This window comes from Peromyscus maniculatus, chromosome 2 (genome assembly GCF_049852395.1).
Source record: "Peromyscus maniculatus bairdii isolate BWxNUB_F1_BW_parent chromosome 2, HU_Pman_BW_mat_3.1, whole genome shotgun sequence".
NCBI lineage: Eukaryota > Metazoa > Chordata > Mammalia > Rodentia > Cricetidae > Peromyscus > Peromyscus maniculatus.
Window position 1 is genome coordinate 127,987,112 of NC_134853.1, and position 27,937 is coordinate 128,015,048.

Sequence of the window (27,937 nt, forward strand, 5' to 3'; positions counted from 1 at the left end):
GAGGGGCGTGGCCTGGCCGGGAGGTGGGCGGGGCACGGGGGCGGGGCGGGGCCGGGAGCGGGGTGGGACGGTGGATCTTGAGAGAGCTGGGTAGTAGCGGGGGGCGGGGCGGGGCGGGGCCGTGCCGTGCGCGCGCGTGCGTGCGTGCGTGCCCGCGCGGGGGCGTGGCCCCTGAGGCTTCTGCGGGCCCCCGAGGCGTCGCGGAGCCGGGTAAGGGTCGTCCCGAGGAGAGGCGCGCGAGCGAGCGGGCCAGCGAGCGAGGTGGCGGCGCATCTGGGCGGGTCCAGTGCCCGGAGGAGGGCGGGGCGGAGCTGCGCCGGCCGGGCGCGCGCCTGGGAACTCCGCCGAGGCGGGGGCGGGGCGGGGCGGGGCGGGGCGCGGTACGGCACGGGGCCCGGGGCGCCGGGCGGGGATAGCGAGCGAGCGGACGGTCCCTTGGCGGAGCTACCCGAGGCCCAGGCGAGCGGGCCTGCGCTGCGTTGTTGGGCGGGCACCCGAGAGGTGGGAGTCTGGTGGCGAGGCGAGGCGAGGGAGGCGAGCGGGAAGGGAGCGGTTGTGAGAGGATGCGCGGCGGGCGACCGCGGGTGGTGCGGCGACGTCACTGGGAGAGGGCGGTCTGACCAGGGCCGGGCCTCCCTCTCTCTGTGTCTTGGAGACCTAGGTCCCCTCCCCAAGAACCTTTTAGCGACCCGAAAGGATGCTTTGACCCCCTCAAAAGGGAGAACAAAATGCGAGACATCATCAGCATCGTCCAATACAATAAATTGTATTTAAAGTCGATGCCGGTGCATTTAGGGTATTTTAAATCTTTTGGGTCTGGGGCTTGCCAGGAGGTGAGAGGACTGTGTCTGGGCCGCCGCCCTAGGAGACAGAGGGTGACCGTTTTTTCAAATTGACACGGGAGTTACCAGTGGATGGCATAGGAAAGGATTTGGGGCGCGCCGATGTAAGAGCACCCAGAGCCAAGGGTGCTGGCCAGCAAGAAAATCAACCCAGGACTTGACCCAAAGGTTTTCTCAAAGTACCAGAAATGGCCACACTGTGTATAGGAGAACACCTATGGCCCTGGTGAAGGATAAGGCACCCGGAGTCCCTGAATGTAGAACACAGAAAACCTGCATCCTGAAGCCCTGGAAACATGTCTGCTGAGTGGTTCCATGGGTCAACTTGGGGTTGGCTTGCCTCTTTCTCATTAATTGCAACAAAAACTTAATGAAAACCCAATCTCTGCCCCCTTTCTTCCACGTCCAACAGGACAGATACTGGCGGTTCTAGGAGGTGCGAAATAACGTTATGTATTAAAGCACTTGTTTGCTCTTTTCATAGACATCTTAGATCATTTAAGAATGAGGTAAGAAAAGAACCGAGCATTTGAAGAGTACACGCTGTATCCCATTCATCTACTATGTACATCAATTCGAGAACATTCCCCTAAATGTTAACACTTATTTACTTGGTTTTGTTTTTTTGTGAGAACAGGCCTCTTGTAGCCCAGGACGGCCTTAAACTCCCTTCCAATCCTCCAGCCCTCACCTTCCCAGTATATGTGACGTCATCCCTGACTTGTAATTCTCCCTTATACATTTTTATCCACATGAAATATGCATACTGCATTTGCCTGTTTTGAGACATTCACATTAATTCAGACAGCAAAAGTAGAATTAGAAAATACACTACAAATTTGTTTGTCATCCTTTGCCGAGGCGTGCGCCCTTAGTATATGCACTGCCAGAGGAGGCGCTGTAACTTTTTAAAAAGTGTTTATTTAGATTTTTATTACGTTTATTTGTTTGTGTGTGCAGGGGAAGGGGGACACGCTCCTGAACTTTTTCTCTCCTCCAAACAGTATGGAACTTGATAATGTCCTTGGAAGGCTCTCCCCAGAACCGAACTCAGTATTCTAGATGTGAACCACACTGATGGCCCCAGCTACTAGTTGTGTGTCCATTAGCAGCTTGACAGGAAGCGAATTTCAAGTTGCAGGTTATATTAATCTTTACTGGTGTAGTGCCTTGGCATGTAGTACAGTCGGGCCCCTTGTTGATTGGTGTTCAAAGAATTTGATGGGATATAGTACCTCTTTAACTTCTTAAATTGTGTTTTGTTTTGTTGGGGGTGCTGGAGGACAAACCTGGGGCCTTGTGCTTGCCAGGAAGGCGCTTTCCCATTGAGCCACACCCCAGCCTAACTTTCAGTATAATCTAAAATAGCACTTTAAAATGTTACCTTTGGAGCAGTGTTGTCTTGTGTTGATTTTGTTGTGGACCAAACCAGTTAAGTTTTAATACATCTAGATCAAGGGTCGTGAAGGGCCAATAGTATTTTAGGCTTTATAGTCTGAGACAGCTACTTGGTTCTGCCACACATAGGCAGCCATAGACAATATGTAGATGGATGAGCATGACCTTGTACCAGTGAAACTTTTTTCTAGCTTGTTCTCTCTCTCTCTCCCCCTCCTCCCTTCCTCCCTCTCCCCCTCCTGCCCCCATTGAATCCAGGCTCATGAACATGCTAAGCACATGCTGTACAACTGAACTGTGCCCCTGTCCTTCCGCCATTTCTTTTTGAGGGCCAGTTCTGTCATTCATCATGGAAGCTAACATCTCAGCTTAGTGTGTTGTCTGCAGAGTTGATAAGCATGCTTCTGATACCCTTAGTTAACAACGGTGTTGTCTAAAATATCTTTACTTAATCCCATGGTGGGGGTGATAGGATCTTACTCCGTAGCTAGGTTCAATCGCTAGCACTCTAAAAGATAAATTTGTTTTGTTTTGTTTTTTTTTTTGGTTTTTCGAGACAGGGTTTCTCTGTGTAGCTTTGCGCCTTTCCTGGAGCTCACTTGGTAGCCCAGGCTGGCCTCGAACTCACAGAGATCCGCCTGCCTCTGCCTCCCGAGTGCTGGGATTAAAGGCGTGCGCCACCAACGCCCGGCCTAAAAGATAAATTTAAGAAGTACTAACTAGGATAATAATACAAATCTTGCACAAGTTCATTTTGTCTTGCTAATAATTATTCTCTGAGTATAGCTATTCAAAGAGTTATAAATAGTTTGTGAAAGCACTGTCATCTAGCCCGTATTTCCTTGGTCCAAAGTGTATCTCGAAAATATTTGTTGTGTTGTTCTGAACAAACATGTTCCTAATTGATAGGAACTCCAAGAAATGAAAAGAACTACTTTGATGTAACTTGGTAGTTAATGTTATTATTACCTTCAATTTTACTTGTGGATGCATTTTCAATTCTTAATAAATTAAGAATTTTGTTTGTAGTTAATATTTAGGTCCATCAACATATGTAAGAATTCTCTATTTTCCTCCTCTTTAAGGATTAACAATATCCATCCAATACCAGTTCTCTGGTATCGATAGTATAAAGGTTATGGTAAGATTGGTCAAGAAAAATGCACACAGAAATGCTAGAACATGGTTTTTACAGTATAGCCATGGCTGTTAGTACCATTGGTACTGTTTTTAAACTGTAATAGAAAGTGAACCAATCTAAAATCCAAGTGCTAATCTAAAACCCAAAAAATAAATGAATTAAAAGTTATCAGTAATTAATATAAGGGCTACAAGATGCCTCAGCTGGGAGAGTGCTTGGTACATAAGTCTGGATGGACTATCTGAGTTTGGTACCCAAAACCTACATAAAGGTAGGAGACAACTGATTTCTTCAAGTTGTCTTCTGACTTTCACAGGCACCATGAAGCTCCCACCAACATAAACATACATACACACTCAGTAATAATAAATAAAATTGGGCTGGAGAGATGGCTCAGAGGTTAAGAGCACTGCTTGTTCTTCCAAAGGTCCTGAGTTCAATTCCCAGCAACCACATGGTGGCTCACAACCATCTGTAATGAGATCTGGTGCTCTCTTCTGGCTTGCAGGGCTATGTGCAGACAGAACACTGTATACATAATAAATAAATAAATCTTAAAAAAAAATAATAAATAAAATTATTTTAAAATATTTAAATTATAAAAATTGATTCAAGAAGGTATAGAAATCCTGAATAGAACTACCAAATTTGACATAATAAAAGATTGCTCTAGAGCTGGACTGGGTGATACACTGGCACACTCCTGTGATTCTATCACTAGGGAGGCTGAGGTAGGTGAATCACAGGTTTGAGGCCAGCACTGTAAACATAGTAAGGACTTAAACAAACAAACAAGAACAATAAAACAGGCCCTACAAACCAGATATGGATCAAATACCCCCCACCCCCCCAGTGTGTGTGTGTGTATTACCAAACCTAGATAACATGTTAGGCAAGCACTCGCCTACTCAACTACTTCTCCATTCTCTAATAAGCCCTACTCTACATAAAATTGTTCCAATAACTAGAGAAAGAGCTTTCCAGCTCCTTATTTCCTTTGAAATATCATCCTAATCCCAGGGCTATAAAACTGATTATGTGGCAAAAAAATTCTAAATATGAAAGTAGCAAATCTTTGGATAAAAATAATGCATCTTGGGCATGTAGACTTTTTTTTTCTGGCCAGGACCTGGAGATACTGTAGCATTAGAAACATTTTATTTAATTGATCACATTAATATTCTTTTTTTGATTTTTCGAGACAGGGTTTCTCTGCGTAGCTTTGCGCCTTTCCTGGGACTCACTTGGTAGCCCAGGCTGGCCTCGAACTCACAGAGATCCTCCTGGCTCTGCCTCCCGAGTGCTGGGATTAAAGGCGTGCGCCACCACCGCCTGGCCTGCATTAATATTCTTAAGAAAAGCCATATGGGGGTCTGGAGAGGTGGCTCAGCATTTAAGAGCACTGGCTTCCAGAGGTTCTGAGTTCAGTTCCCAGCACCCACATGATGACTTACAGCCATCTATAATGGGATCTGATGCCCTGTTCTGGCATGTAGGTATACATGCAGACAGAGCACTCATACCTAAAAAAGTACATAAATAATTTTTTTAAAAAGCCATTATGGTCATCGTAATACATGAATTTGATAGAGTGTAATGCTTGTTCATTTAAAAGGAAAAGCTTAACAAACTAGTACCAAAAATTCTTAGAACAATAAGATCTAGTAAAACATCATTTTACTAGATCAAACATAATTTGACATTTAGTGTTAAAATGTGGTAAATACCCACTGTTTGGCTAACAATAAGGAATTTTGAGTATTGTTTTTACAAAGATCTCCTTTACAGTAGCAGTAGAAACTATAGTAACCAAGAGTTAAAAAATCTAAGATGGGGTAAAGAGATGTTGATAAACGGTTTAATATTTTAAGGACTTAAAAAGTCCTAAGTATGGGTTTGGGGATTTAGCTCAGTGGTGGAGCGCTTGCCTAGCAAGCACAAGGCCCTGGGTTCAGTCCTCAGCTCTGGGGGAAAAAAAAGTCCTAAGTAAATGCAGATATATGCTAGATACATGACACCTATTCATAGAAGCATGCCAATTCTCTCCAATTCAATCCATAAATTTAATGGAATTGTTTCTTATTAATAAGGTTCAAAGTATAGCACCAAACAAATTTTAAATAGTAAATAGAGGAACTTACCTTGCTGAATATTATAATGTATACCTGTCAAGCATAGTGACACAGGCCTATAATCCTAGCACATAAGAGGATAAATCAGGAGGATCAAGCATGCAAGGTCAGTGTGTACTACATAGCAAGTTCAAAGCCAGCTCAGACTATATAAAAAGACCCTGTCTAGGAAGAAAGAAGAAAAACAAAGTATACTGTATTCTATCACTTGCTTTCAGTCTGTGTCTTTATAAAATTAGAGTGTGTCTCTTGAAAATATTATTTGATTGATTTTTAAATTCAGTCTAATCTAGTGTTTAATTTACTAATGGAAAATGGGGAAATAATGTATTTGTTTAAATCCGTGTTCCTGCCTTCTTTCAATATAGTCAAGTATTTTTCTGGTATTGCCTTTTTATTCTTCTCTGCTGGCTTTTATCTTAGCCAGTTTTGTACTTCTATGACAAATTACTTGAAGCTGGGTAATTTGTAAAGAAAATAAGTTTATTTAATACACCGTTCTGAGCCGGGCAGCGATGGCGCTTGCCTTTAATCCCAGCACCTGGGAGGCAGAGCCAGGCAGATCTCTGTGAGTTCGAGGCCAGTCTGGTCTACAGAGCGAGATCCAGGATAGGCACCAAAACTACACGGAGAAACCCTGTCTTGAAAACAAACAAACAAACAAACAAAAACCCACACTGTTCTGGAGGGCAAAGAACGTGCTAACATCTGCTTGGCTTGGGTGAGGACCTCATAGGTGATAGCATATGGGGGGAAGGAGAGGTCATAAGGCAAGAGAAGGAAGCAGGAGAGCAGGGATGGACCAGGCCTGTTCACAGAAATGAATCACTCCTATAAAGCCCAACCTGCTCTCTGAGACTGGCATTAATAATCCCTTTCGGAAGCCTATTGTGACCATTCACCTCCCAGAGGTTTCATCTCTTAAAGGTCCCACCACCTTACAGTATAGTTAGAGTAGAGACCAAACTTCCACCATGAACCAGAGAAACCTTCTTTCTTTGTTGGTTTTCTCGTTATTAGTTACTATACAATCCTAGGATTATGACATGCATCCTTAACATCCTAGTGTCTCTGTCTGTCTGTCTCTGGTTTTGCAGTGCTGAGATCTAACGCAAGACATTGTGCATGCAAGGTCAGTGCTTTACCACTGAGCTGTATCCCCATCCCCTAGTCTAGTTTGAATTAATATTATATTATTTCATGTTCAGTGTTAAGAATTTTACTAACGTGATCTATAAATACAATTTCGTTACTTTCTTCTTGCTTTGTATTATTTATTGCCTTTGTTTTTTTTTTTATTTTTGAGAAAGTAGCCCAGATTAAATAGAAAGGTCTTGTAGAGCGCAGATTGGTGTCCAGCTTGCTATACACTTGAGGATAAACTTGAGCTCTACCCTCCTACCTCCACCCTGAGTACTTGAATTATAGGCATATGCCACCATGCCAGGCTCACATTTGCTGCTTCTGCATCTCTACTTTCCATTGCTGTTATTATTAGGCCACTCAGTAGATTGGGTCTTTTCTGTTGTTCTTGTTTTGATGATGGGGATACAGCCCAGGGCCTCTTGTGTATAAGGCAAGTACTCTCTTACTAAGTCATGCCTGCAGCCCAGGTCAGTGGTCCTTTAAAGAAAACTTCAAGCTGTTCTGTTAACAGTGTATTACCATCTTACCCTCTCTAGCACTTTTCATCTCTTCTCAAGATCTGGATCTAGCCTAGAAACATTTACTGTGATTTTAGTCTTGATTGGACTAAAAACGACCTACATTAATTAGTCAAGTACACCTCTGGAGGTATCAGTCTTTCCAGAGACAAGTTATTGTGGTTTTTTCTCTGACCGCTTTTCTTTTTTTTCAGCAATTGACTGGTGTGTCTAAGTAGAATCTTCTATGTGTTTGTTCAACTTAAAGTTCAGAATTTCTTGGAGTTGTGAGTTTATATTTTAGATTTGGGGGAAATTTCAGCCATATTTCTTCATAAAAATTTCCTACTTATTCAGTTTCCTCCTTCTAAGATACCAATTCCAATTGTGAATATTTCAGACGTCTGTTTTTATTTCATAAGTCTGATGCTCTGTTCACTTGTTTATTTTTTAAGTTAATTTATTTTATGTGAATGGGTGTTTTGCTTGCATGTGTTTGTATACAACATACATGAAATGCCCTCAGAGGCCAGAAGAGGGCATCCGACCCTTGGGAACTGGAGTTCAGATGGTAGTTAGCTACCACATGAGTGCTGGGAACTGAACCTGCATCCTCTACAAGAACAGCTATTAACCACTGAGCCATCTCTCCAGCTTCCTTCACTTATTTTTTAAAATATTTATTTTTGTTTATGTATGTGTGTTTCTGTGTGCATGCCATATGTATATGGGTGCTTGTGGAGACCAGAAAAGAGTGGTCAGATCCCCTGGAGATGGAGGTAGAGATGGCTGGGAGCAATGTGGGCGCTGGAAACTAAACTTGGATTAGCAGCAAGTACTTTAACTGCTGAGTATATCTTTTTTTTTTTTTTTCCAATGTTAGGCAAGTACTTTGCCATTACATTACACCTTCAGCTCATAGTTATGTTCACTGATCTTTACTTTTTTCATCTATCTATCTATCTATCTATCTATCTATCTATCTATCTATCTATCTATCTATCTATCTATCTATCTGTCGTGTGTTGTGTGCATGTGTATGCCATGGTTCTCAAGTGGAAGTCAGGATAACTTGTAGAGTTGATTCTCTCCTTCCACTGTGTGTTCTGGGGATTGAACTCACATCAGGTGTGGCTGGAAGCATCTTTACTGACTGAGCCATCTTGCCAGTCCCACCGATCATTGCTTAATATTAAATCCTATGTGATGTTAAGCAACATTTTTTTTTTAACTTTAGATAACTGTATTTTTCAATTCCTGAATTTTTGTGTTGTTCCTTTTGAGTTTTCATTTGTCTTGTAAAAGTCATTTTTTAATCCATTTTCTCCATGTCTTTCTAAATTATTTAGCAGATTTATAGTTACTTTTGTATCGTCTGATATAAATTAGCACACGGGTAGCTCCAGGATCTGAGTCATCTGTTGAGCTGTTTCTAATCTTATTTGATGTAGTGTCTCAACAGAAGATAGAGTAAGTAGATAAGTCCCCCCCTGGAGAGTTCACATCTTTTCCTTTGTCTGGGAGCTGGGCTCAGAGACAAATCAGTTCTTCTGCTGGGTTAGACCACATTGCAATTTTAAATGTTCAGTTAACTTCTGGTTTCAAATAACTAAGTAGTAAGCTTAATTTCTCCCTCACTGGGTTTGTCTCTTAAGTACCCCAAACCAAAGAAGCCTTTCTTTGCTTTTCAGCTAGCACCAGCTTCCTGTGAAGCTTCACGGGGGCTTGTTTCTTTGATCTCATCTCAGGTGACATGCGTGGGGGCTGTGCTGCAGCTGTACCTTATTGTACTTAACAGTGCTGCATGTGACAGTGATAAATTCACAGACATAAGGACAGAAAGACGCCAGATACCAATAAGCCTGCACAAGATTCCATGTACATGAAATGTAGACAATTGATTGACAGTATTAGAAATAGAACCACTGTTCCTAGTGGGGAGGAAGGAGAGGTAGACTCAGGAAGGGATGAGGAAGACTTCTCACAAGCTCTAGTATTTCCTTACCCTGATGTGTTGGCTTTGTAAAGCTTTATTGAATACATGTTTGTGATTTGGTCCCTTTTTTTGTGTGCATGTTATAGTTGGGTAGGCAACTCTTGCATCCACACCAAAGCCCAAGCCATAAACCAAGCATGGTGAAGCACATCTATAGTCCTAGTAGTCAGGAGGTTGAGGCAGGAGGATTAGAGTTTGAGCTAATAGTGAGACCCTGCTTCAAAAACAAATTTAAAGAGAAAAATCAAGCATGGATTGGGAGAAGACATTTATAAAGACACATGTAACAGGCTTTGTATCTAGAATGTGATTTAAGTTTTTTTTCTTGTGTGTGCCTGCAGGTGCGTGCACACAAAAAGTCAGAAAAAGGGATTAGATTCCCAGGAGCTGCCCCATGTGAGTGCTAGGAACTGAACTCTGATCCCTAGAGCCCTTGGGGAAAAGCCGGATATGGTGGCATGGGCTGTTCAGCTGAGCACTGGGGAAGTGCCAGTGAGAGCCCCTCAGAGGAGGTCAAGGGGATTCCTGTGCTCGTCTTCTGGTACTCCCACTCACATACACACAGCTGTCTGGTTACTTCCTATCTATCTGCATCCCCATCTGAACAGGTTGGTGAAGCAGAGGGTAAGATCTGAGAGGATCTGTAGTCTCCATAGTGGAGCTCAACAAGGTTTCTTCAGCAGAGATGGGTTAAGTCTCTGACCAGGTGACTAGTTCAGAATTTTAAAATAAGCTTATCACTTTCCTTATTTCATGTTCCTATTCAGAAAATGATAGCCGCTGTTGTTATGGGTCCCTGTAGTTTTAGCGATTGGAGAGACTGAGGGGGGGACCACATGAGCCTGGGGGTTCGTGAGGGCAGCATGGCTGGTAAAGCAAAACTGGCATCTCAGAAACGCAACCAAAGAGAGCGGGTCAGATTGTAAACGAGCATGGTTTGGTGGGCAACCAAAGAGAGCGGGTCAGATTGTAAACGAGCATGGTTTGCTGGGCAACCAAAGAGAGCGGGTCAGATTGTAAACGAGCATGGTTTCCTGGGCAACCAAAGAGAGCGGGTCAGATTGTAAACGAGCATGGTTTGCTGGGCAACCAAAGAGAGCGGGTCAGATTGTAAACGAGCATGGTTTGCTGGGCAACCAAAGAGAGCGGGTCAGATTGTAAACGAGCATGGTTTGCTGGGCAACCAAAGAGAGCGGGTCAGATTGTAAACGAGCATGGTTTGCTGGGCAACCAAAGAGAGCGGGTCAGATTGTAAACGAGCATGGTTTGGTGGGCAACCAAAGAGAGCGGGTCAGATTGTAAATGAGCATGGTTTGGTGGGCAACCAAAGAGAGCGGGTCAGATTGTAAATGAGCATGGTTTGCTGGGCAACCAAAGAGAGCGGGTCAGATTGTAAACGAGCATGGTTTGGTGGGCAACCAAAGAGAGCGGGTCAGATTGTAAATGAGCATGGTTTGGTGGGCAACCAAAGAGAGCGGGTCAGATTGTAAATGAGCATGGTTTGCTGGGCAACCAAAGAGAGCGCGTCAGATTGTAAATGAGCATGGTTTGGTGGGCAGACCTGAGACCCCACTCTCAGGGAGTAGACAAAAGAGAATCCTAAGTATGAGTGACCTTGTCTCCTCCCAAAGAAAAAAAAAATTAAAAATACAGCCAGGTGTGGTGGCTCATACCTGTAATCCTAGCACTTGGGAGACTGAGGCAGGAAGATTACTGTAAATTCTAGGGCAGCCTGGGCTACGGAGTGACTCAGTCTCAAAAACAAAAACCTCCAAAGTAAACATTCTTTGATGCTTGGATTGATAAGGGTGTAGATACTCACAAAATACCTGTATTTACCTTCCTTTTTTTTTTAAAAAAAAAAATTCATAAATAGTAAAAACAAAACAACCCATAATTTCTGTCACCATAGGCTTATTAACTGTCTCTGTATAATAACTGAGGGTTTTAATTTTAGAAACAGAATAATGATGTCAGTTCAAGTAGTCAAAGACATTTTGTGGAGACTAGAAGTGGGAATGATCGTATTTTATAGGTCATCCCAGGAGAGGGCCCGCGTTTGCAGGAACCAATGTGCAAGTCCCTCCCACGTGTGGAATAGCTTGTTGTTAAACTGTGTGCTAGGCAACAGCCTTGCTACCTCTTCTGTTGAGAATGGAGAGTTTGCTTTTTCACTGTATTTTTATAAACATTTCAGGTTAAAAGACTTGAGATGAAGAAGACCGATCTGTGTTCGAGCACGGAAGGGACTGAGGTGATTCTGGCGACCTCGAGTGATGAAAAGCACCCACCTGAGAATATCATCGATGGGTAAGAGTGGCTCTTCCTTCTGTTCTACTTCCAGGCTTAGTGTCAGAGAAGGGAGCCCTCGAGTGCTGGGGCCTGCTTTATAACAGCGGGCACTGTCAAGTGGTGTAATAAATACTTAGTCAGCTAGGTGACTTCATAGTGTCTATTTGTGGAGTCACTCTTGGAGTTAATCCAGTTGTGAAGATTTAAGGTTTTTTTAATCTTTAACAATTCTTAGACTTTTGGGCAAACAGATTTAGTTGTTTTTTTTTTTTTCCAATTTATTCTCTTTTTCAGTGATGGAAATTGAACCCAGGGCCCTCCGAGGGTAGACAAGTACTCTACCAACATGCTGTTCCCACAGCTTTTTCCCTGTTTGTGCCTGTGTGTGTGTGTGTGCCTGTGTGTGTGTGTGTGTGTGTGTGTGTGTGTGTTTTCTAAGACAGGGTCTTACTGTGTAACCTAAATTTGTCTTAAACTCAAAATTCTCCAGTCTCAACCTCCAATGTCCAGGAGTATAGTTGTGTTCCACCATTCCTAGTTTGCAAAAAGATGTGTGTGTGTGTGTGTGTGTGTGTGTGTGTGTGTGTATACGTGTTTTAAATTTTATTTGTTTTTATTTTATTCGTACTGATGTTTTGCTTATATGTATGTATATGTACCACGTGTGTGCAATGTTCAAGGACAGAAGAGGGTGTCAGATCTCCTAGACTGGAGTTACAGATGTGAGTTACAGTTGTGAGCTGCTGTGTAGGTGCTAGGAAACAAACCCAGGTCCTCTGCAAGAGCAGCTAGTACACTTAACTGCTGAGACATCCTCCAGCCCGTAAATAGATTTTTAAAAGTGATTTACTGAGACAAAAACACAAGACTGCAGCTTCATTCTATGGGAGAATAAATTTTAATATCTGATATTGGTTTAATTCCAAATTTCTTGGAAATATATAAACATTGTTACTTCGTATATATTGCCTGTCTAAGTAGCGTCTTTGCTGAGCTGAATGCTTCACGACTTGCCCTTCCTTTGACTCGACAACATCCTGAACTGTTTGTTGATTTAGAACACCAAATATTTGTTGAACTAATGTTGGAGAGCATGAGAGTGTAATTTATATACATGCAAACCTATATAAATGTATACACACACATACTTGTGACTGCAAATTTGTATAGGGTTTTACAGTTTGGGGAGTGATAAACACATATAAAAGCTACTTTCAACTGGGCTTGGTGTCTCATACCTCTAATCTTACAGTGCTGGGAGACTGAGGCAGAAGGAGAGGTGCCTTGAATTCAAGGCTCGCCTGGACTTTGTAGTGAGGCCCTGTCGCAAATAAAGGGGGTGGGAGGGCTGATAGGATGTCTCGGGTTAAGAGTGCTTGCTACTCTTGGAGAGGACTAGAGTTTTGTCTCAGCACCCATGTTAGATGACTCATGACCTCCTGTAACTCCAGCTCCAAGGGATCTAACATCCTTTTCTAACCTCGGTGGGCAACTGTTTGGGCATGTAGTATAAACACACAAACACATGCACATACACATAAAGTAAATAAACCTTTTTTAAAAAAGGTATTTTCAACTTCATTTTAAAGATGAACAAAAAGATTACCAAAGGTAAAACAATTTGTTAAAAAAAATGGGAGGAGGGAGGAGGGGGGTCTGTGGATAGCATGAGGAGTGAGTAGAAAATTTCTTAACAAAGAAAAATTTAAAAAAAAAATTAAAAAAGTCACACAGATAAACAAATGACAGAATCAACTAATACGCATGCCTTCTGACTCCCAGCTAAAGGTTCTGTATGACTCAGACTTAAGGCTTGAATTGAAAACTTAGTACCATCACCTATGTATCATAGTTTTCCTTTGTTTTATATTTCCCATGAAAGTTGAGTAATTGTTATTTATACCACTGATTTGCTATAGAAAAATTAGTTACATACATACACAGAACTGCAGAGGTTTGTCTTAAGTTGTTCATTTAGAATAGAGGTCTTTCCAGAAACACTCCTCACTTTAATTGGAGATAGATAGTTTTTTTAAGGCAAGATCAACTTATCATGCCCCCCCTTTAAAGCTTTAAAAAAATATGTTATGTGTATGAGTGTTTGTCTGCATGCATGTCTGGTGCCATGGAGGCCAAAAGAGGGCATCAGATCCCCTGAAATCTGAGTTATAGGCAGTTGTGAGCTGCCGTGGGAGTGCTAGGAATTGAACCTAGGTCCTCTGAATGAGGAATCAGTGCTCTTAACTGCTGAGCCATCTCTCCAGCCCCAGAGATTTTTAATCTGTGTGGTTCTACAAATCACTAACAGGCTTTATATAGTAGATATTTAAATTATTTTCTGCTGAAAGATTGTTTTATCTAAATGGAAATAGCTACAGAGTTACTATGAGAAAGTGATGCTGTAAATTTATCCCTACAGTGAGAATTATCTTATGCCGATGGTGAATACTTTAACTTTCCTTACAAGTTAGTTGTACTGTTTTTTTTTTTTTTGTTTTTTTTTTTTTTTGGTGGCTATTTGGTGTTTGTTTGTTTGTTTGAGATGGAGTCTCTTTGTAATCAGGCTGGCATAGACCCACTATGTAGCCAAAAATGACCTTGAGCTCCTGATCTTTCTGCCTCTATTCCCCCAATTCTGGGATTACACTTGGCCAGAAAGAAGGGTTAAAGTGAATGTATTTATTTCCTCTCGACCCTGCCTTTGTCCTCTGTACTTACTATGGCAGTGGAAAAGGGGAAAAGAAACTCCACAGAAAGACAACAAAGCTGGGTGTGAGATGTCTCAGCACTTGGAAGCTGAGACAGGAGTGCTTCAGTGAAGCTGGAGGCTAGCCCCGGCAATTTAGCAAAATACTGTCTCAGATTTTAAAAAATGGGGAAAAACCCCCAAAACTAGGACTATAATGGTAGATCCCTGCACAAGTGTGATCTGTGTTCTGTGCCCAATACATACTCATCCACCCCACACCCTGAGGAAGAGGTGGTCCTTTTTGCATAGTACAGTTAAATGTTATAGTTGAATCATATCAATGGAATTATACATATTGTGGTTTGAGGGTTTGTTTTTTGTTTTGTTTTTGTTTAAAGCGGGATGACACTAGCTGAAGCAATTGATTGTGTATCTCAGGCTGGCTTCAAACCCATAACAATCCTCCTGCCTTAGCCTTCCAAATGCTGAGAGTTAGAGGTATACATGTGCATCATCATGCCTATCTTATATGAGATCTATTGTTTATTGGTTTTGGTGTGTGTGTGTGTGTGTGTGTGTGTGTGTGTGTGTGTGTGTGTTTAATTTATGGGTATGGGTATTTTGCCTGTATACTCAATGTGTGCCTTGTACCCACAGAGGCCAGAAGAGGGTGTCAGATCCCCTGGCACTAAGGTTACAGATGGTTGTGAGCCACCATATAAGTACTGGGAATCCAAGTCAGGTCCTTTGTAAGAGCAGCCAGTACTCTTAACCTCTGAGCCATCCCTCCAGCCCCCTTTTTAATGTTTTTATGACCAAGTCTAAGTGTGGAGTTGACTGGCCTGGAATTCTTGGTGTAAATCTGGCTGGCCTTGAACTTGCCAGGATCCTTCTATCTTAGCATGAGCCACCACACCCTGCCTCCATGGGGACTGTTGTGATGCTTCTTTCACTTATATGATTTTAAGGTTCCTCTATCTTTAGTACATATTACTATTTAATTTTTTATTGTCAAACAATATTCATTTATGTTGCTAGAGCACGTAGTATTTATGCATTTTAAGTAGATAGACATTCTACTGTTTCTACTTTTCTAATTTTACTTAAAAAACAAAACCCACTAGCTTAGGACCAGTGAGATGGCTCTGCAGGTGACAGCAGGTTTGTTTACCAGAGAGAGCTCTGGTATCTGACAGACACTGAAAAAGAGGCATAAATAGACATAAAAAAAAAAAACCAAAAAACTGTCAACCTAGAATTCTTTCTCTGCTAAACATACTTCCAAAGTAAAGATAATTTATTTGTTACAGATAAACTTGCATGACAGAAAGTATTAAATGAAGTTTTCAGTTTGAAGAGGTATAATACCAGAAAAAAACTTTATGTAATGTACTAGAAATAAAAAGATATTTGGATAACTATTTTTCTGAGTTTTTTTGAGAGATGGCTAATCACTTAGTGATTAAAAAAACATTATATTATGGAGTTTATTACACATGTAAAGTATATTACTGTAGCACAAACATGAAGTTCTGAGTGATTTGATTATCACAAGGCTCTCTTTTCCGCTTTTTCACATGGTTGAGTATATGGTGTATATGGTGGTTTGAATGAGAATGGCCCCCATATGCTCATATCTTTGAAAACATGGTCCCCAGTTGGTGGAACTGTTTGAGAAGGATTAGGAGGTGTGGCTTTGTTGGTGGTATATCACTGGGGATAAGCTTTAAGGTTTCAAAAGCTCATGCCATTGCCTATTAGCTCTCTCTGCCTCCTGCTTGCAGATAAGGATGTAAGCTTTCATCTGCTCCAGCGCCGGGAATAACTGCCTGCTACCATGCTTTCTGACATGATTGATGCTAATAGCTAGCCCTCTAGAACTGTGAGCCCCCAATTTTTTTATAAGTTGCCTTAGTCACAGTGTTTTATCACAGCAATTGAAAAGTAACTAAGACAGTGTGTATGTGTGTGTGTGTGTGTGTGTGTGTGTGTGTGTGTGTGTGTGTACATACTCTGTATGTACATGTATATGGAGGCCTGAGGTTGATATCCAGAATCTTCCCCTATTGATTGCTCTTCCACCTTATTCTCTAAGGCAGGGTTTCCCAGTGAAATCCAGAGCTCACCAGTGATAAGGCCAGTCTTGCTAGCCAGCTTGCTCTGGGCATCCTTTGGTTCCACCTTCCTACCTGGAATTATAGGGGAGCTGCTGTGTTTACCTGGAGAGCCAAACTTTATCTTTCTTGCTTCCATGGCAAGATTTTAACTGCTGATCCATCTCCCCAGTCCAGCAAGTTTCTTCTATATTAATTTTGACAGTAACCACGATAACACTTCTAAAAATAAACAAAAGAAAGAGCTACCCTGATGTCATGGTATGTGCCTGTAATCCTGCCACTTGAGAACCCTAGGTGTGCGTGATGACTCTGCAGACCTTTAATCCCAGCAGTCCAGAGGCAGAGGCAGGTGGATCTCTCTTGAGTTCAAGGCCAACTTGGTCTACAGAGTGATTTCCATGCCAGCCAGGACTAATACAGTGAGATCCTGTCTTTAAAGAAAAAAAGCCTTTTCCTTCTGGCTGTTGCTGTGTCACCCAGACTGAGGAAGACCCAGAAGACTTCTTGGCCATGACTGTATCAGTCAGCATTAGAAGCAGCCAGGAGGTCAGGGTAACACTGACAGCATGCATCCCCATAGGATAAACTTTGACAAGTACCATTCAGGTGACTTTGGGGAAGTTGGTATGAAGCATTATCACTTAGAAAGAACCAGAGCTTCTGCCCAACTATCAACCTGGATAAAATGTGAACATTGGTCAGTAAGCAGATGTGGTAAGCTGCCAAAAACAAGACCAGAGCTACGTCAATCACTGATACCACAAAGTTCTGTGGAAGAGAAAGTTCCCTAAGCAGGCTGTCATTGTGAAAGCCAGATGCTTCAGAGGAAGAGCTGAGGAGATTAAGGGTGTTGGGAGTTTCTGTGTCCTGATGACTTGAAGCCACATAGGGAGATTAATTAAATGCTAACATTCTTTAAAACAAAACCCACTTCGTAGATGCCAGTGAGATGGCTCAGCTGATAAAGGCATTTATCACCGAGCATAGTAACCTGAATTCAGTTCTTTAGACCCACATGGTGAAGGAAAGTTGGTGCTTGAAAGTTGTTCCTTGCCTTTACCCTTCCCATGTGTACCATGGGTTGCATATGCAGGTATATATACACACAAAAGAAACTATAATAAAAAATTATAAATGTGAATAAGTTGAGAGTAAATAAAAAAATTATCTTCTTGAATGAGGCTTAGCTACATTCATAATAAAGTAGAAAATAAGATTTCTAGGAATAAAAGGCTATTTTATACTGTTAGAGGGTCAATCCCTTAGGATGTTACATACATATATATATATATATATATATATATATATATATATATATATATGGAAACTGAAAGATGAACGAAATCTACAGTTGGATAATTTAACACTCTTCTATCAATAAAGCTAGAACAAAACATGAGTCAATAAAGATTCAGATGATCTGAACAGTGCTATCAGTTATCTTCATTAATTGATTTGAAATACTGTCATCATTGGTGGTATATGAGACAAGCGCACATTGAATTTCCCTGAAGTGTACTGGAAAATAAGTCCCATCAATCTCAGAAGACTGAAGTCATGAAGAAAATGTTCTTAGCTGGGAGTGCTAGTTCACACCTGCAATCTTAGTATCCAGAAGGCCTCTGGGCTACATAGTAAGGCCCTGTGTGAAAAAAGTTAAAAAATAAAACCAATATAAATATTCAACTTGGGAATCTAGGAAAAGGAACAAATTAAACCCCAAGAAAGTAGAAGAAAATATAACAGGGCTGGGATGTCACTCAGTTGGTAGACTGTTTGTCTAGCATGCATGAAGCCTTGAGTATTTTCTCCAGCTCTTATCTATAATTTTAGTGCTCAGGAGGTGAGAGAGGAGACTCCTAAATTCAAGGCCAGCAAAGCTGTATATACAGACTCTGTTTCAACAAGCAAACAAATACAGAAAGCATAAATACTCAGTACTAAAAAGAAAGAAACCATATTAATAGAAATTCTGAAAGAATAGCCATTACATTATAAATAACAAAATTAAGGTAATAAATTTAACAACTTAAAGGAAAGGGACAAGCCTTAAGTACTTTAAACTGTAAAAATAACACAGGGTTGGGCTGGAGAGATGGCTCAGCAGTCAAGAACGCTGGCTGCTCTTGCAGTTTCCTGGTTCAGTTGCCAGCACCCATGTTGCAGCTCACAGCAGTTTGTAACTCCAGTTCCAGGAGATCCGATGCCCTCTTCTGGCCTCTGTGGGCACTGTGTGCACATGGTATACAGATACACATGCAGGAAAACACCCATACACGTAAAATAAAATGTAAAACTTAAATGATACAAGGTGAAGTAGAAAACTTGAACAGACACCTACCCATTACAGAAACCATCAAATACTCAAAGAAGAAATACCAATATTTTACAAATCCTTTTAAAAATAGACAAAGCTAGAGTATAGCTCAGTGATAGGGTGCTTGCCTATCATGTTTTTTGAATCAATCCTCAACAGATGGGGGGGAGGATTTCCTATTTATCCTGTTATCAAAACCAGACAGAACATTACAAGAAAGAATATTGGAGACCAGTGTTCTTTCTGAAAGTAAATTGAAAGTTTTTAATAAAATATTTTAAATTGAATTGAATGTAGTAGCACATTCTTACAATCCTCACACTGGAGAGGCTGAGGCGGGAGCATCAGGAGTTCCAGGCTGAGGCCAGCCTGATCTTTGTAGCAAGACCCTGTGTCAACCAAACAAAGACAAAAACATGAAAACCCAAAAAATGGAATCCAAAAAGTGTAGTTTACCCTGGGAATACAAGACTGATTCATGCATAATATCACAGGAATACAAGGTGAAATGTAGACTAATTCACTGTATTAGTAGAATGAGCACATGTCTATAACCCCAGCATTGGGGAGGTAAAGGCAAGATCAGAAGTGCAAGGCTAGTCTCAACTACAGAATGAGTTTGGGGGTAGCCTGGGCTATATGCATGATATCCTGCTTCAAGATAGAAGGAGGAGGAGGAGGAGGAGGAGGAGGAAGAAAAGAAAGAAAGAAAGAAAGAAAGAAAGAAAGAAAGAAAGAAAGAAAGAAAGAAAGAAAGAAAGAAAGAAAGAAGGAAGGAAGGAAGGAAGGAAGGAAGGAAGGAAGGAAGGAAGGAAGGAAGGAAGGAAGGAAGGAAAGAAAGAAAGAAAGGAAGGAAGAAAGATCCTACATCAGGAAAGACAGAAAATCATTTGACAAAATCTATTGTTCATTTTGGTGTCTGCTCTCAACAACCTAAGAGAAGAGGGTCTCTCAGTCTGATAAAGACACTTTTCAGTGGTCAAATTGGAACTACTTTCCCCCTAAGATTGGAAAAGTCCTTGCTGGCTCTCTGTCTTCTGGTGATCTCAGTGAGTACAGTAAGATAAAAAGAGACATGAAGGCCAGGCATGGTGGTGCATGCCTTTAATCCCAGCACTGGGAGGCAGAGGCAAGTGGATCTCTGTGAGTTTGAGGCCAGCCTGGGCTACAGAGTGAGTTCCAGGAAAGGCACAAAGCTATACAGAGAAATCCTGTCTCGAAAAACCAAAAAAGAAAAAAAAAAAAAAAGAGAGAGAGAGAGAGAGAGAGAGAGACATGAAAGGGAGAGAAATGAGAAACAGCAACACTGTCTGTTCACAGATGATGTGAAAAACCTCAAAGAATCTACAAAACAAAAAACTGGTCATGATGGCAAAAGCCTATTCCAAGCACTCGAGAAGCTGAGGTAGGAACATAAAGACCAAACTGGGCTTCACAGTTAAACCCTGTCTCAACCCCTTGACTCAAAAGAAAAAAGTGGGGGTGTGGATTAATAGAGCTAGTAAGTAAACTCAGTGGATAAAAAAATCAAGGAATTATTAAAATGAATTGTCTTGCTGTATGTTAGTTGGAAGTAAAACTGTCAATTTCACTTACAGAAGCTGGAGTCTTAGCTTAGGTGGTAGAGTGCTTGCCTGCATGCATGAAGCCCAGGGTTAGTTCCCAGAATGGTGTAAACTGAGTGTGGTGGTGCATACTTGTACTCCTAGCACTTGGGAGCTAGAGAAATGTAGAAGCAGGAGGATGAACAGTTCAAGGTCATCCTCAGCTACATAGCAAGTTTCAGGCCATCCTGAGCAACCAAGTGAAACCTTGCTTCAAAAAGACAGTACAAGCACTGGGTAGTGATGGCGCACGCATTTAATCCCAGCACTCAGGAGGCAGAGGCAGGCAGATAGCTGTGAGTATGAGGCTAGCCTGGTCTACAGAGCGAGTTCCAGGGACAGCTAGGGCTACACAGAGAAACTCCATCTTGGGTCAGTGGGGAAGCAGAGACAGAACAAGCTAAGGGTGAAGCTCAGCAGTACAACCCTTGCCTATAGCACATACAGGCCCCTGGTTCACTCCACAGCACTGAAAAAAAAAAAAACTGCAATGAATGAATAATGTAACGTTCACTGCATACACCATTGCATGGTCCATGATAAAAATCAAAGCAGTTGTTGGCGCCGGGCGGTGGTGTCGCACGCCTTTAATCCCAGCACTCGGGAGGCAGAGGCAGGCGGATCTCGGTGAGTTCGAGGCCAGCCTGGTCTCCAAAGGGAGTTCCAGGAAAGGCGCAAAGCTACACAGAGAAACCCCTGTCTCGAAAAATCAAAAAAACAAAAAACAAAAAAAAAAACCACACAAAAACCAAAGCAGTTTTTGGCTAAGGGCATGGAGAAATTGTCTAGAAGAAAGACAAGGGAATCTTTGGAATCATGGGAATGTTCTCTACCCTCATTGTGGGTATTGGTTACCTTAGTGAATAAGTTGCATGAGAATATACATTTATCAAAACTCATTACACTTAAATTTCATTGTATTTAACTTTTACTCCCCAAGAAAGAAAGAAAAGGATTATATTGTTTAAAATAGAAATGATTATTCCTATAGCCAATGCCATACCTGCAACAGACGATTTCATATATGGTATTGACTATAGAAATTATATTCATGTAACGTGTGTATGTGTGTGTATGAGACTTGAAACTTCATGGGTTTTTTTTTCAGCAAACATTGTTCATATACTATAAGTCCCCAACTATAATAATTATTAGGAAACATAAAAATAAAGAAAGATTGGGTTTGGAGAGGTGGCTCAGAGGTTAAGAGCACTGGCTGTTCTTCCAGAGGTCCTGAGTTCAGTTCCCAGCCACATGGTGGCTCACAACTATCTATAGTGAGATCTGATGCCTTCTTCTGGTGTGCAGATATGCTTGCAGACAGAGCACTGTATACATAATAAATAAATCAATCTTTTTTTTTTTAAAAAAAAGATCATGTTAAAAATAAAGAAAGGCTAGCCGGGCGGTGGTGGCGCATGCCTTTAATCCCAGCACTCGGGAGGCAGAGCCAGGCGGATCTCTGTGAGTTCGAGGCCAGCCTGGACTACCAAGTGAGTTCCAGGAAAGGCGCAAAGCTACACAGAGAAACCCTGTCTCGAAAAACCAAAAATAAATAAATAAATAAAAAATAAAAAAAAAAAAATAAAGAAAGGCAAGTGTCTGGGTCCATAGGAGCCATAAAAGCACAAGAGATACATGTCTAGGGTGGGAACGGATGCTATGAGGCAAGTGGAAAGCACAGAGGACATGATTGTCATCTGCTGGAGTTGGAGAAGGGACCATTAACTTTTGCAAGAGGAAGAAGGGCTTTGGGGTCAAGAGAACTCATTAAGTTAGGTATAGAGCATGAGTCTACATGATGTGTTGGAGAGTTGTAAGCAGCTTGCTGTGGCGGCAGTAATGGGATGACGTCGTGATGGGAGGCAATATACTTTAATGATGGAACTAAAGAGGTTGGGTTTATAGTCAGTAGGGGACTACTGAAGGCTTTTAGATGGAGGAACATCAGTTCTGCTGCAGCATTTTAGAAAAGAATATTTATTAGGAGTAAAAAGAGGGTATTAAAGTTGGGGAGATTATAGACAGAACCAAGTTAGAAAGGAATTATAAAATAAGACAGTAGCTGTTTCTAATATGTATTCATTAGAACATTATGATTACATTTTTATATCTATCTATTCCTTTTATTCCTTTAAAATTAACATTAGGAATCCAGAAACCTTTTGGACCACCACGGGCATGTTTCCCCAGGAGTTCATTATTTGTTTTCACAAACATGTAAAGATTGAAAAGCTTGTGATCCAAAGTTATTTAGGTAAGCAAGTCACACATTAATTTTGTATTATTTTTCCACAGCCAGAGGACACATGTCAACTTTTGGCCAAAAATCTAGTTTTTCTTTATTGCATGGGACCTAGTTTTATTGCTGAAATGGGAGGTGGAGAGTATGGGTTAACTGCCTTCAGCACAATTAGCCTCTCTTAAACTGTACATTTGAAACCCTTCCAAAGCACATCATAATTTCCATGCAGTTTACTATGGGAGAGTCTTTGGCAGAGATTCTATTAGGAATGTAAGAAGCTGGCTTGCCAAGATACTAGGTTCTATGACATCTTCATCCTAGGTTCATTTCGCCTGTAGTTCTCGCATTCTTTCTGTAAATCTGATAACCCCAATTATTCCCATTGGATAGTTTTGCTTCTTCCATTGCTAATGACGTTTTCTGGATTAAGAGTGGACTCTCCCCTCAGAACATCAAGTCCTGTCTGTGATAAAGTGTATCAGACAGAAAGAATCATGGCAGGAAACAGAATAGATCCCAGATGTTTCAAATGAAGAGACTTTATTAATAGATCTACTTATAAAATTCTGGCCTGGGATGCAGGAATGAATAAGGGATAATGGGTCTCAGAAACTAGCTACAGTAGGGAGCCACAGCTATCCTGGGACAAGGAAAGGAAAGTGTTACCAGATCCCATGGAGATCTGGGGACTGTACAGAGGGGCCTGGCTTTCAGAAGCTATATAGTCTTGAAGGGACAGGACCACTTTCAAAGACTTGGCATGAAGCAGGACAGAGTGTAGATAAAATATTCTGCCCTCCAATCTTCTGGTGCTTTCCAGAAGCTAGTTGTTAGTCTAGGAGATATAATCTATAGAAGCCAGCCCCTCCAGAATAGGACAGAGAAGGGAAAGGATGGTTCTGGGAGGTCACATGGAAACAATGGAGGAAAGCCTTGCATAAAGAAGATATCTGCGTGTTTGTTATGCTTCTGCCATAAGTATGGAGGCTCTAGAGACAGACAGGCCTCATCTGTGAACTCTTGTTCTGCATTTACTAGCTTTAGTCCATTGGACACCTTGCCTGGCTTCTGTAAGCCTGTGTCCTTATCAGGAAAGTGGGTTAATAAGACCTTTTTCATAAAGACTTCAGCCAAGAGAGAATGAACATACCTGACTCAAAACATGTTCTCCATAAAGGCTTATGACCAGGCTACTAGAAATATCATAACCAGTATATAAATGCTCCAGATAAACCAGATTCAGAAAAGCTCTATTAGATTTGTGCTCTGTAGTGTCAAACACTGCCAAGATTGCCATTATACAGTGTTACATTTTGCCATAGGGGCTTATGGAAAAACAGTTGTAGCTTCTTCCAGGATTTGTTATTCCTGGTCCTAGCACTTTGTGTAGTACCCATCAATCTATGGTAGTCAAGTAGCGGGGAAAAGAAGAACAGAAACAACAAAATAGAATTCAATAGCTAATTAACATCTTTATTTATTCTGTTCATTTATAATGCCAGTGCGGACCTTGAGGATCGAGAAGACCACGTCTAAGGAGCCGTTCGATTTTGAGCAGTGGGTTGAAAAAGGTGGGTGTGTTGTTGCCAGCCTTGTTCTGAGCGTGGGTAGATGCCTGGCCCTGACTGTGCTGTCAGTCCCCCTGGGTTTGGGTAAAGAAAAGGTGATTTTAATGATTCTGTAACACAGGGACGGCCTAGAAAAACACAGTTTGTAGTCTTCTTCATGTATTGTTTATATAACAATTCACATTTTCAGAATTTAGGTTATCAAAAATAGAGATGACACATTTAAGGCTTTTGAGAACTAGTGGCTTATATATTGACAAGTGAACAAATATTAGTTTTGTACCTTTCCTGCCTGATTAATGATACTGTTTAAATATCAGCTGAGCTGGGCATGGTAGCACATGTCCTCAATTACACAATTCAGAAAGCAGAGGCAGGGGGAATCTCTGAGTTTGAGGCCACCTTGATCTACATAGATCTTTCTAGGCTAGCCAACGTGACATAGTGAGTCTCTGTTTAAAAAAAAAAGTTCCTTTTGATAAACATCATCAGCTAAATTGCTATCCTCCATTTAAGCACAAACATACCTAATGACTTCATGTGTCTATCTCCTTTTCTTAGCAAAAACTGTGAAAACAATAGAATAAAAACACGTAAAACTTTAGGGAGAAAAGAAAACATCACCCTAGTGGACCAGCCAAATGTAGATCAATAGATATTACTGCCAGAGGGACAGCCATAAATTCTGGAATACAGAAGATTAGGTTGTAACCCAGTACCTTCCAAGGAAAGTATCAAGAAGTAAGTTAATTTATTACACGGAACCCCGGAAGGCCTAGAATTCGAGAGCAGCAGGTAATGTAGAAAGTGTGAAGGAGACTAGATCATAATTGGTTTCTTATTTTAGCAGTGTACTATTCCTCTAGTTAGACCCGGAAGTTGGTGATGGTTTAAGAAACCTAGATTTCTACTTACCACAGTATAAACTTAACTTATACATAAATAGAAAGAGAGCATAAACATATTATAATTCCAGAAAAAAAAAACCCAACCTAAATGTAAAAAAAGAATTATTTATTTAATGTGTATGGATGTTTTGTCTACATGTATATCTATGCACCACATCCATGCCTAGTGTCCAAGAAGCCAGAAGGTAGGCATCAGATCCCCTGGGACTGTAATTATAGACAGTTGTGAGCTGCTATGTGGGTTCTGGGAACTGAACCCATGTCCTCTAGAAAAATAGTCAGTGCTCTTAACCACTGAACCATCTCTGAAGCCTCCCACCCCCAACCTCCCACCACCAATTTTTATATAGCTTTTTATTCTATATGTAGCTTAGGCTGGTTTGGAGCTTATTATAATCAACCCTTCTGCCTCAGTCTCCTGAGTGCTGGGATTCCGGTGTGTACTACAATACCAGGCTAGAAGGTAGAAAACATTTATTGCTGGGGAGCATACCTAGAGAAGAAGGCACAGGGAAACGGGACAGTAGTTCTCTATTATCCAGGAAAGGCATTAAGAAGCAGAAAAAAAGGCTCCAGGATCTTACTTTCCAAAGTCTTCCCCTTTGGTCCTGGGTAGCTTTTGAAATTCTGTACATTATTTGGCACAAATTAATGTCAAACGGTGTTATTATATTAACTAAATAGTTGATGTTTCTGAAAGAATACTCAATATAATTAACTCATGGCTAAATAAATGATTCCAGTAATATGTTATTAAATTTGAGTACCAGGAGAGATCATGTCACAGGCTGTTTTACATCACAGTGAAATTTTCCTGTGGGAAAAATGGCTCCTTACATTAAAATCTGAAATTGCTATTAAGAACTTGGTTTAAAAAAAAAAAAAAGAACTTGGTTAATAAGAGGGGCGGGGGCTTCTGCATTTTATCAATTCTTGCTTTATATTTCTTTAGTATAATTTATACTTGCATTGTCTTTTGTTTATACTCACTAGAGGTATTTTATAGCTCATTAGTTTTTTTAAAGTCATATATCTTAAATCAACCCCCAAATAATGATAATTCCTTTAAATCCCGGCTGTAACTTATAGTTTGCCATATAATCACATTTTGCTGGGCACAAATTTCCATAGCTATCCTTATATATTTGAACCTTAATCTATTTCTATTAAATTTGTGTTTTAGATTTAGTACACACAGAAGGGCAGCTTCAAAATGAAGAAATTGTGGTGAGTGAACATACCCTGTAGGGATAAGATTATCTTTAGTGAGCCCAATTTAAATTTTAAATGTTCCTAGTATGAATTATTCATGATGAATATCCTCATGGTATTATCAGTTCTTTGCCTATTTAACCATTAGAGATTATTCTCAATGATATTATTAGCTAAATGTATTATTAATTAGGCTCTTTTTTTTTTTCAATCAATCCTGGAGAAAGTGGCTACATGGATACAACAATTGAATTCATTTATTTGTTTTATTTTGCTCAATCATTTATTTTTACAGTATTTACTTTTTTCATTTGATTCTTTAGGCTGTTTAGGAGACTAGAAGGGTTGAGATGTCAGAGTTGGATGTTAATTGCACGTGAAAGGACAAGAGAGGTTTAGATAAGGGACTAGAGCATAGGATCAGCGACAAATAAGCCAGAGAGCTGAGGCGGAAAGAGAACCAACCCGTGCTTGCTGACAGCACTCCACTGGGCTCTCCTGTCAAGTGAGTGAATGCCACGGACCAGTGGACGGACGGACGGACAGACGGACGGACGGAAGGAAGCTGCTGCTTCATCAGGAGTCCTCTACCTCTGCTAGTTTGTCATGCCCTCGTTAAACAAACAGGAGCTAGTCAAACACTCCAAGTGTGTTCAGGTGCCAGTGTTGGTGTACAGCTGCCCTCCAGGAGGCAGGATGGGGGGCTGGAGGCCACGCACCCCTTTATTGTTGTCGTAGCAGATCGACTCCATTCATTCTTCTGCTGCTAACCATAGGCCTCAGACGTTACAACAAACATGTGTGGAAAACCTTATATCATCTTTGTAAAGTTCATGTTCTATTCCAAGCTTTATAATGATGTTTTAAGGTACTGTAAATGTACTTACATACATTTAAGCTAATTTATTTTTTCTGTCATTATAAGTAATTCATAGCGAACATTAATATATGCTCTGGGCGTTATGACCTTCACATTTTTTTTTCTAGGATTAAATTTCATGGAATGGAATTGCTGGGCACAAGAATATATATATTTTATGGCTTTTTACATATATTGCCAAATTGGTTTCTAGGGAAATTATATAAATGTGAAAGTATAGTCATGCTTCAGGATAGTATATTTCCAAGGCATCACTAACTGACAGAAACTGCTTATTATGATTAGTACTTAAGAAAGGTACTTGTAAAACAGAGCTGCTCAGCAGTGTACATTTGTAATTCATAGTCCTCCCACTGTTTTTCATAAGACCGTGAGTGATAGATGCCATGCTGGATCACTCCCAGACAACTACTAGACGTAGCTGGCTTGTCTTCTGAACACGATTATATTTTGTTATATGTTAGAAAGTTACTCTTCAGGCTGGGCGGTGGTGGTGCTCACCTTTAATCCCAGCACTCGGGAGGCAGAGCCAGGCGGATTTCTGTGAGTTCGAGGACAACCGGTCTACAGCTCGAGATCCAGGACAGGCACCAAAACTACACCGAGAAACCCTGTCTCAGGAAAAAAAAAAAAAAAAGAAAGAAAGAAAGTTACTCTTCATCAAAGCCGTTGTTCTACCAATTGCCTGTTAATAGTTTGCTAGGATTGCTGAAAGCATTCATAGTGATCTTTTTCTCCTTACAGGCACGAGATGGCTATGCCACTTTCTTGAGATTCATCATTGTTTCAGCCTTCGATCATTTTGCATCTGTGCATAGCATTTCTGCAGAGGGACTGACAGTCTCAAATCTTCCTTAGTAATTACAACAAAATGCTCTGAACTACTTTTAAAATATATTTATAGAAACACAAAGTTATCTTTGATATGTTTACTATTAAAGAGATTTGTATCA

At 40.9% G+C, this 27,937-nt stretch overlaps 1 protein-coding gene across 4 annotated transcripts; it reads left to right on the plus strand.

The window, feature by feature from the left end:
- The first annotated feature begins 118 nt into the window (after positions 1-118).
- On the plus strand, positions 119-27,937 carry Ift25 (intraflagellar transport 25). 4 transcript variants are annotated; one of them, XM_076564655.1, is made up of 6 exons: positions 119-210; positions 11,350-11,462; positions 22,322-22,428; positions 23,919-23,987; positions 26,076-26,119; positions 27,729-27,937. In XM_076564655.1, the coding sequence occupies exons 2-6, from the start codon at positions 11,365-11,367 to the stop codon at positions 27,840-27,842; spliced, it is 432 nt and encodes a 143-aa protein (XP_076420770.1). In that variant the 5' UTR covers positions 119-210; positions 11,350-11,364; the 3' UTR covers positions 27,843-27,937. The 4 variants fall into 4 exon arrangements, with proteins under 4 accessions (XP_076420770.1, XP_042127489.1, XP_076420771.1 ...); XM_042271555.2 differs by lacking the exon at positions 119-210 and adding an exon at positions 357-501; XM_076564656.1 differs by lacking the exon at positions 119-210 and adding an exon at positions 6,611-6,645.

What these genes read in the sequence shown, in the direction of transcription:
- Ift25 (XM_076564655.1), top strand. Translation starts at nt 11,365, where the DNA reads ATGAAGAAGACCGATCTGTGTTCGAGCACGGAAGGGACTGAGGTGATT. An exon ending in TGTGATCCAAAGTTATTTAG is followed by an intron (nt 22,429 to 23,918) that starts GTAAGCAAGTCA and finishes TTATAATGCCAG; the next exon opens with TGCGGACCTTGAGGATCGAG. An exon ending in TGAGCAGTGGGTTGAAAAAG is followed by an intron (nt 23,988 to 26,075) that starts GTGGGTGTGTTG and finishes TTTGTGTTTTAG; the next exon opens with ATTTAGTACACACAGAAGGG.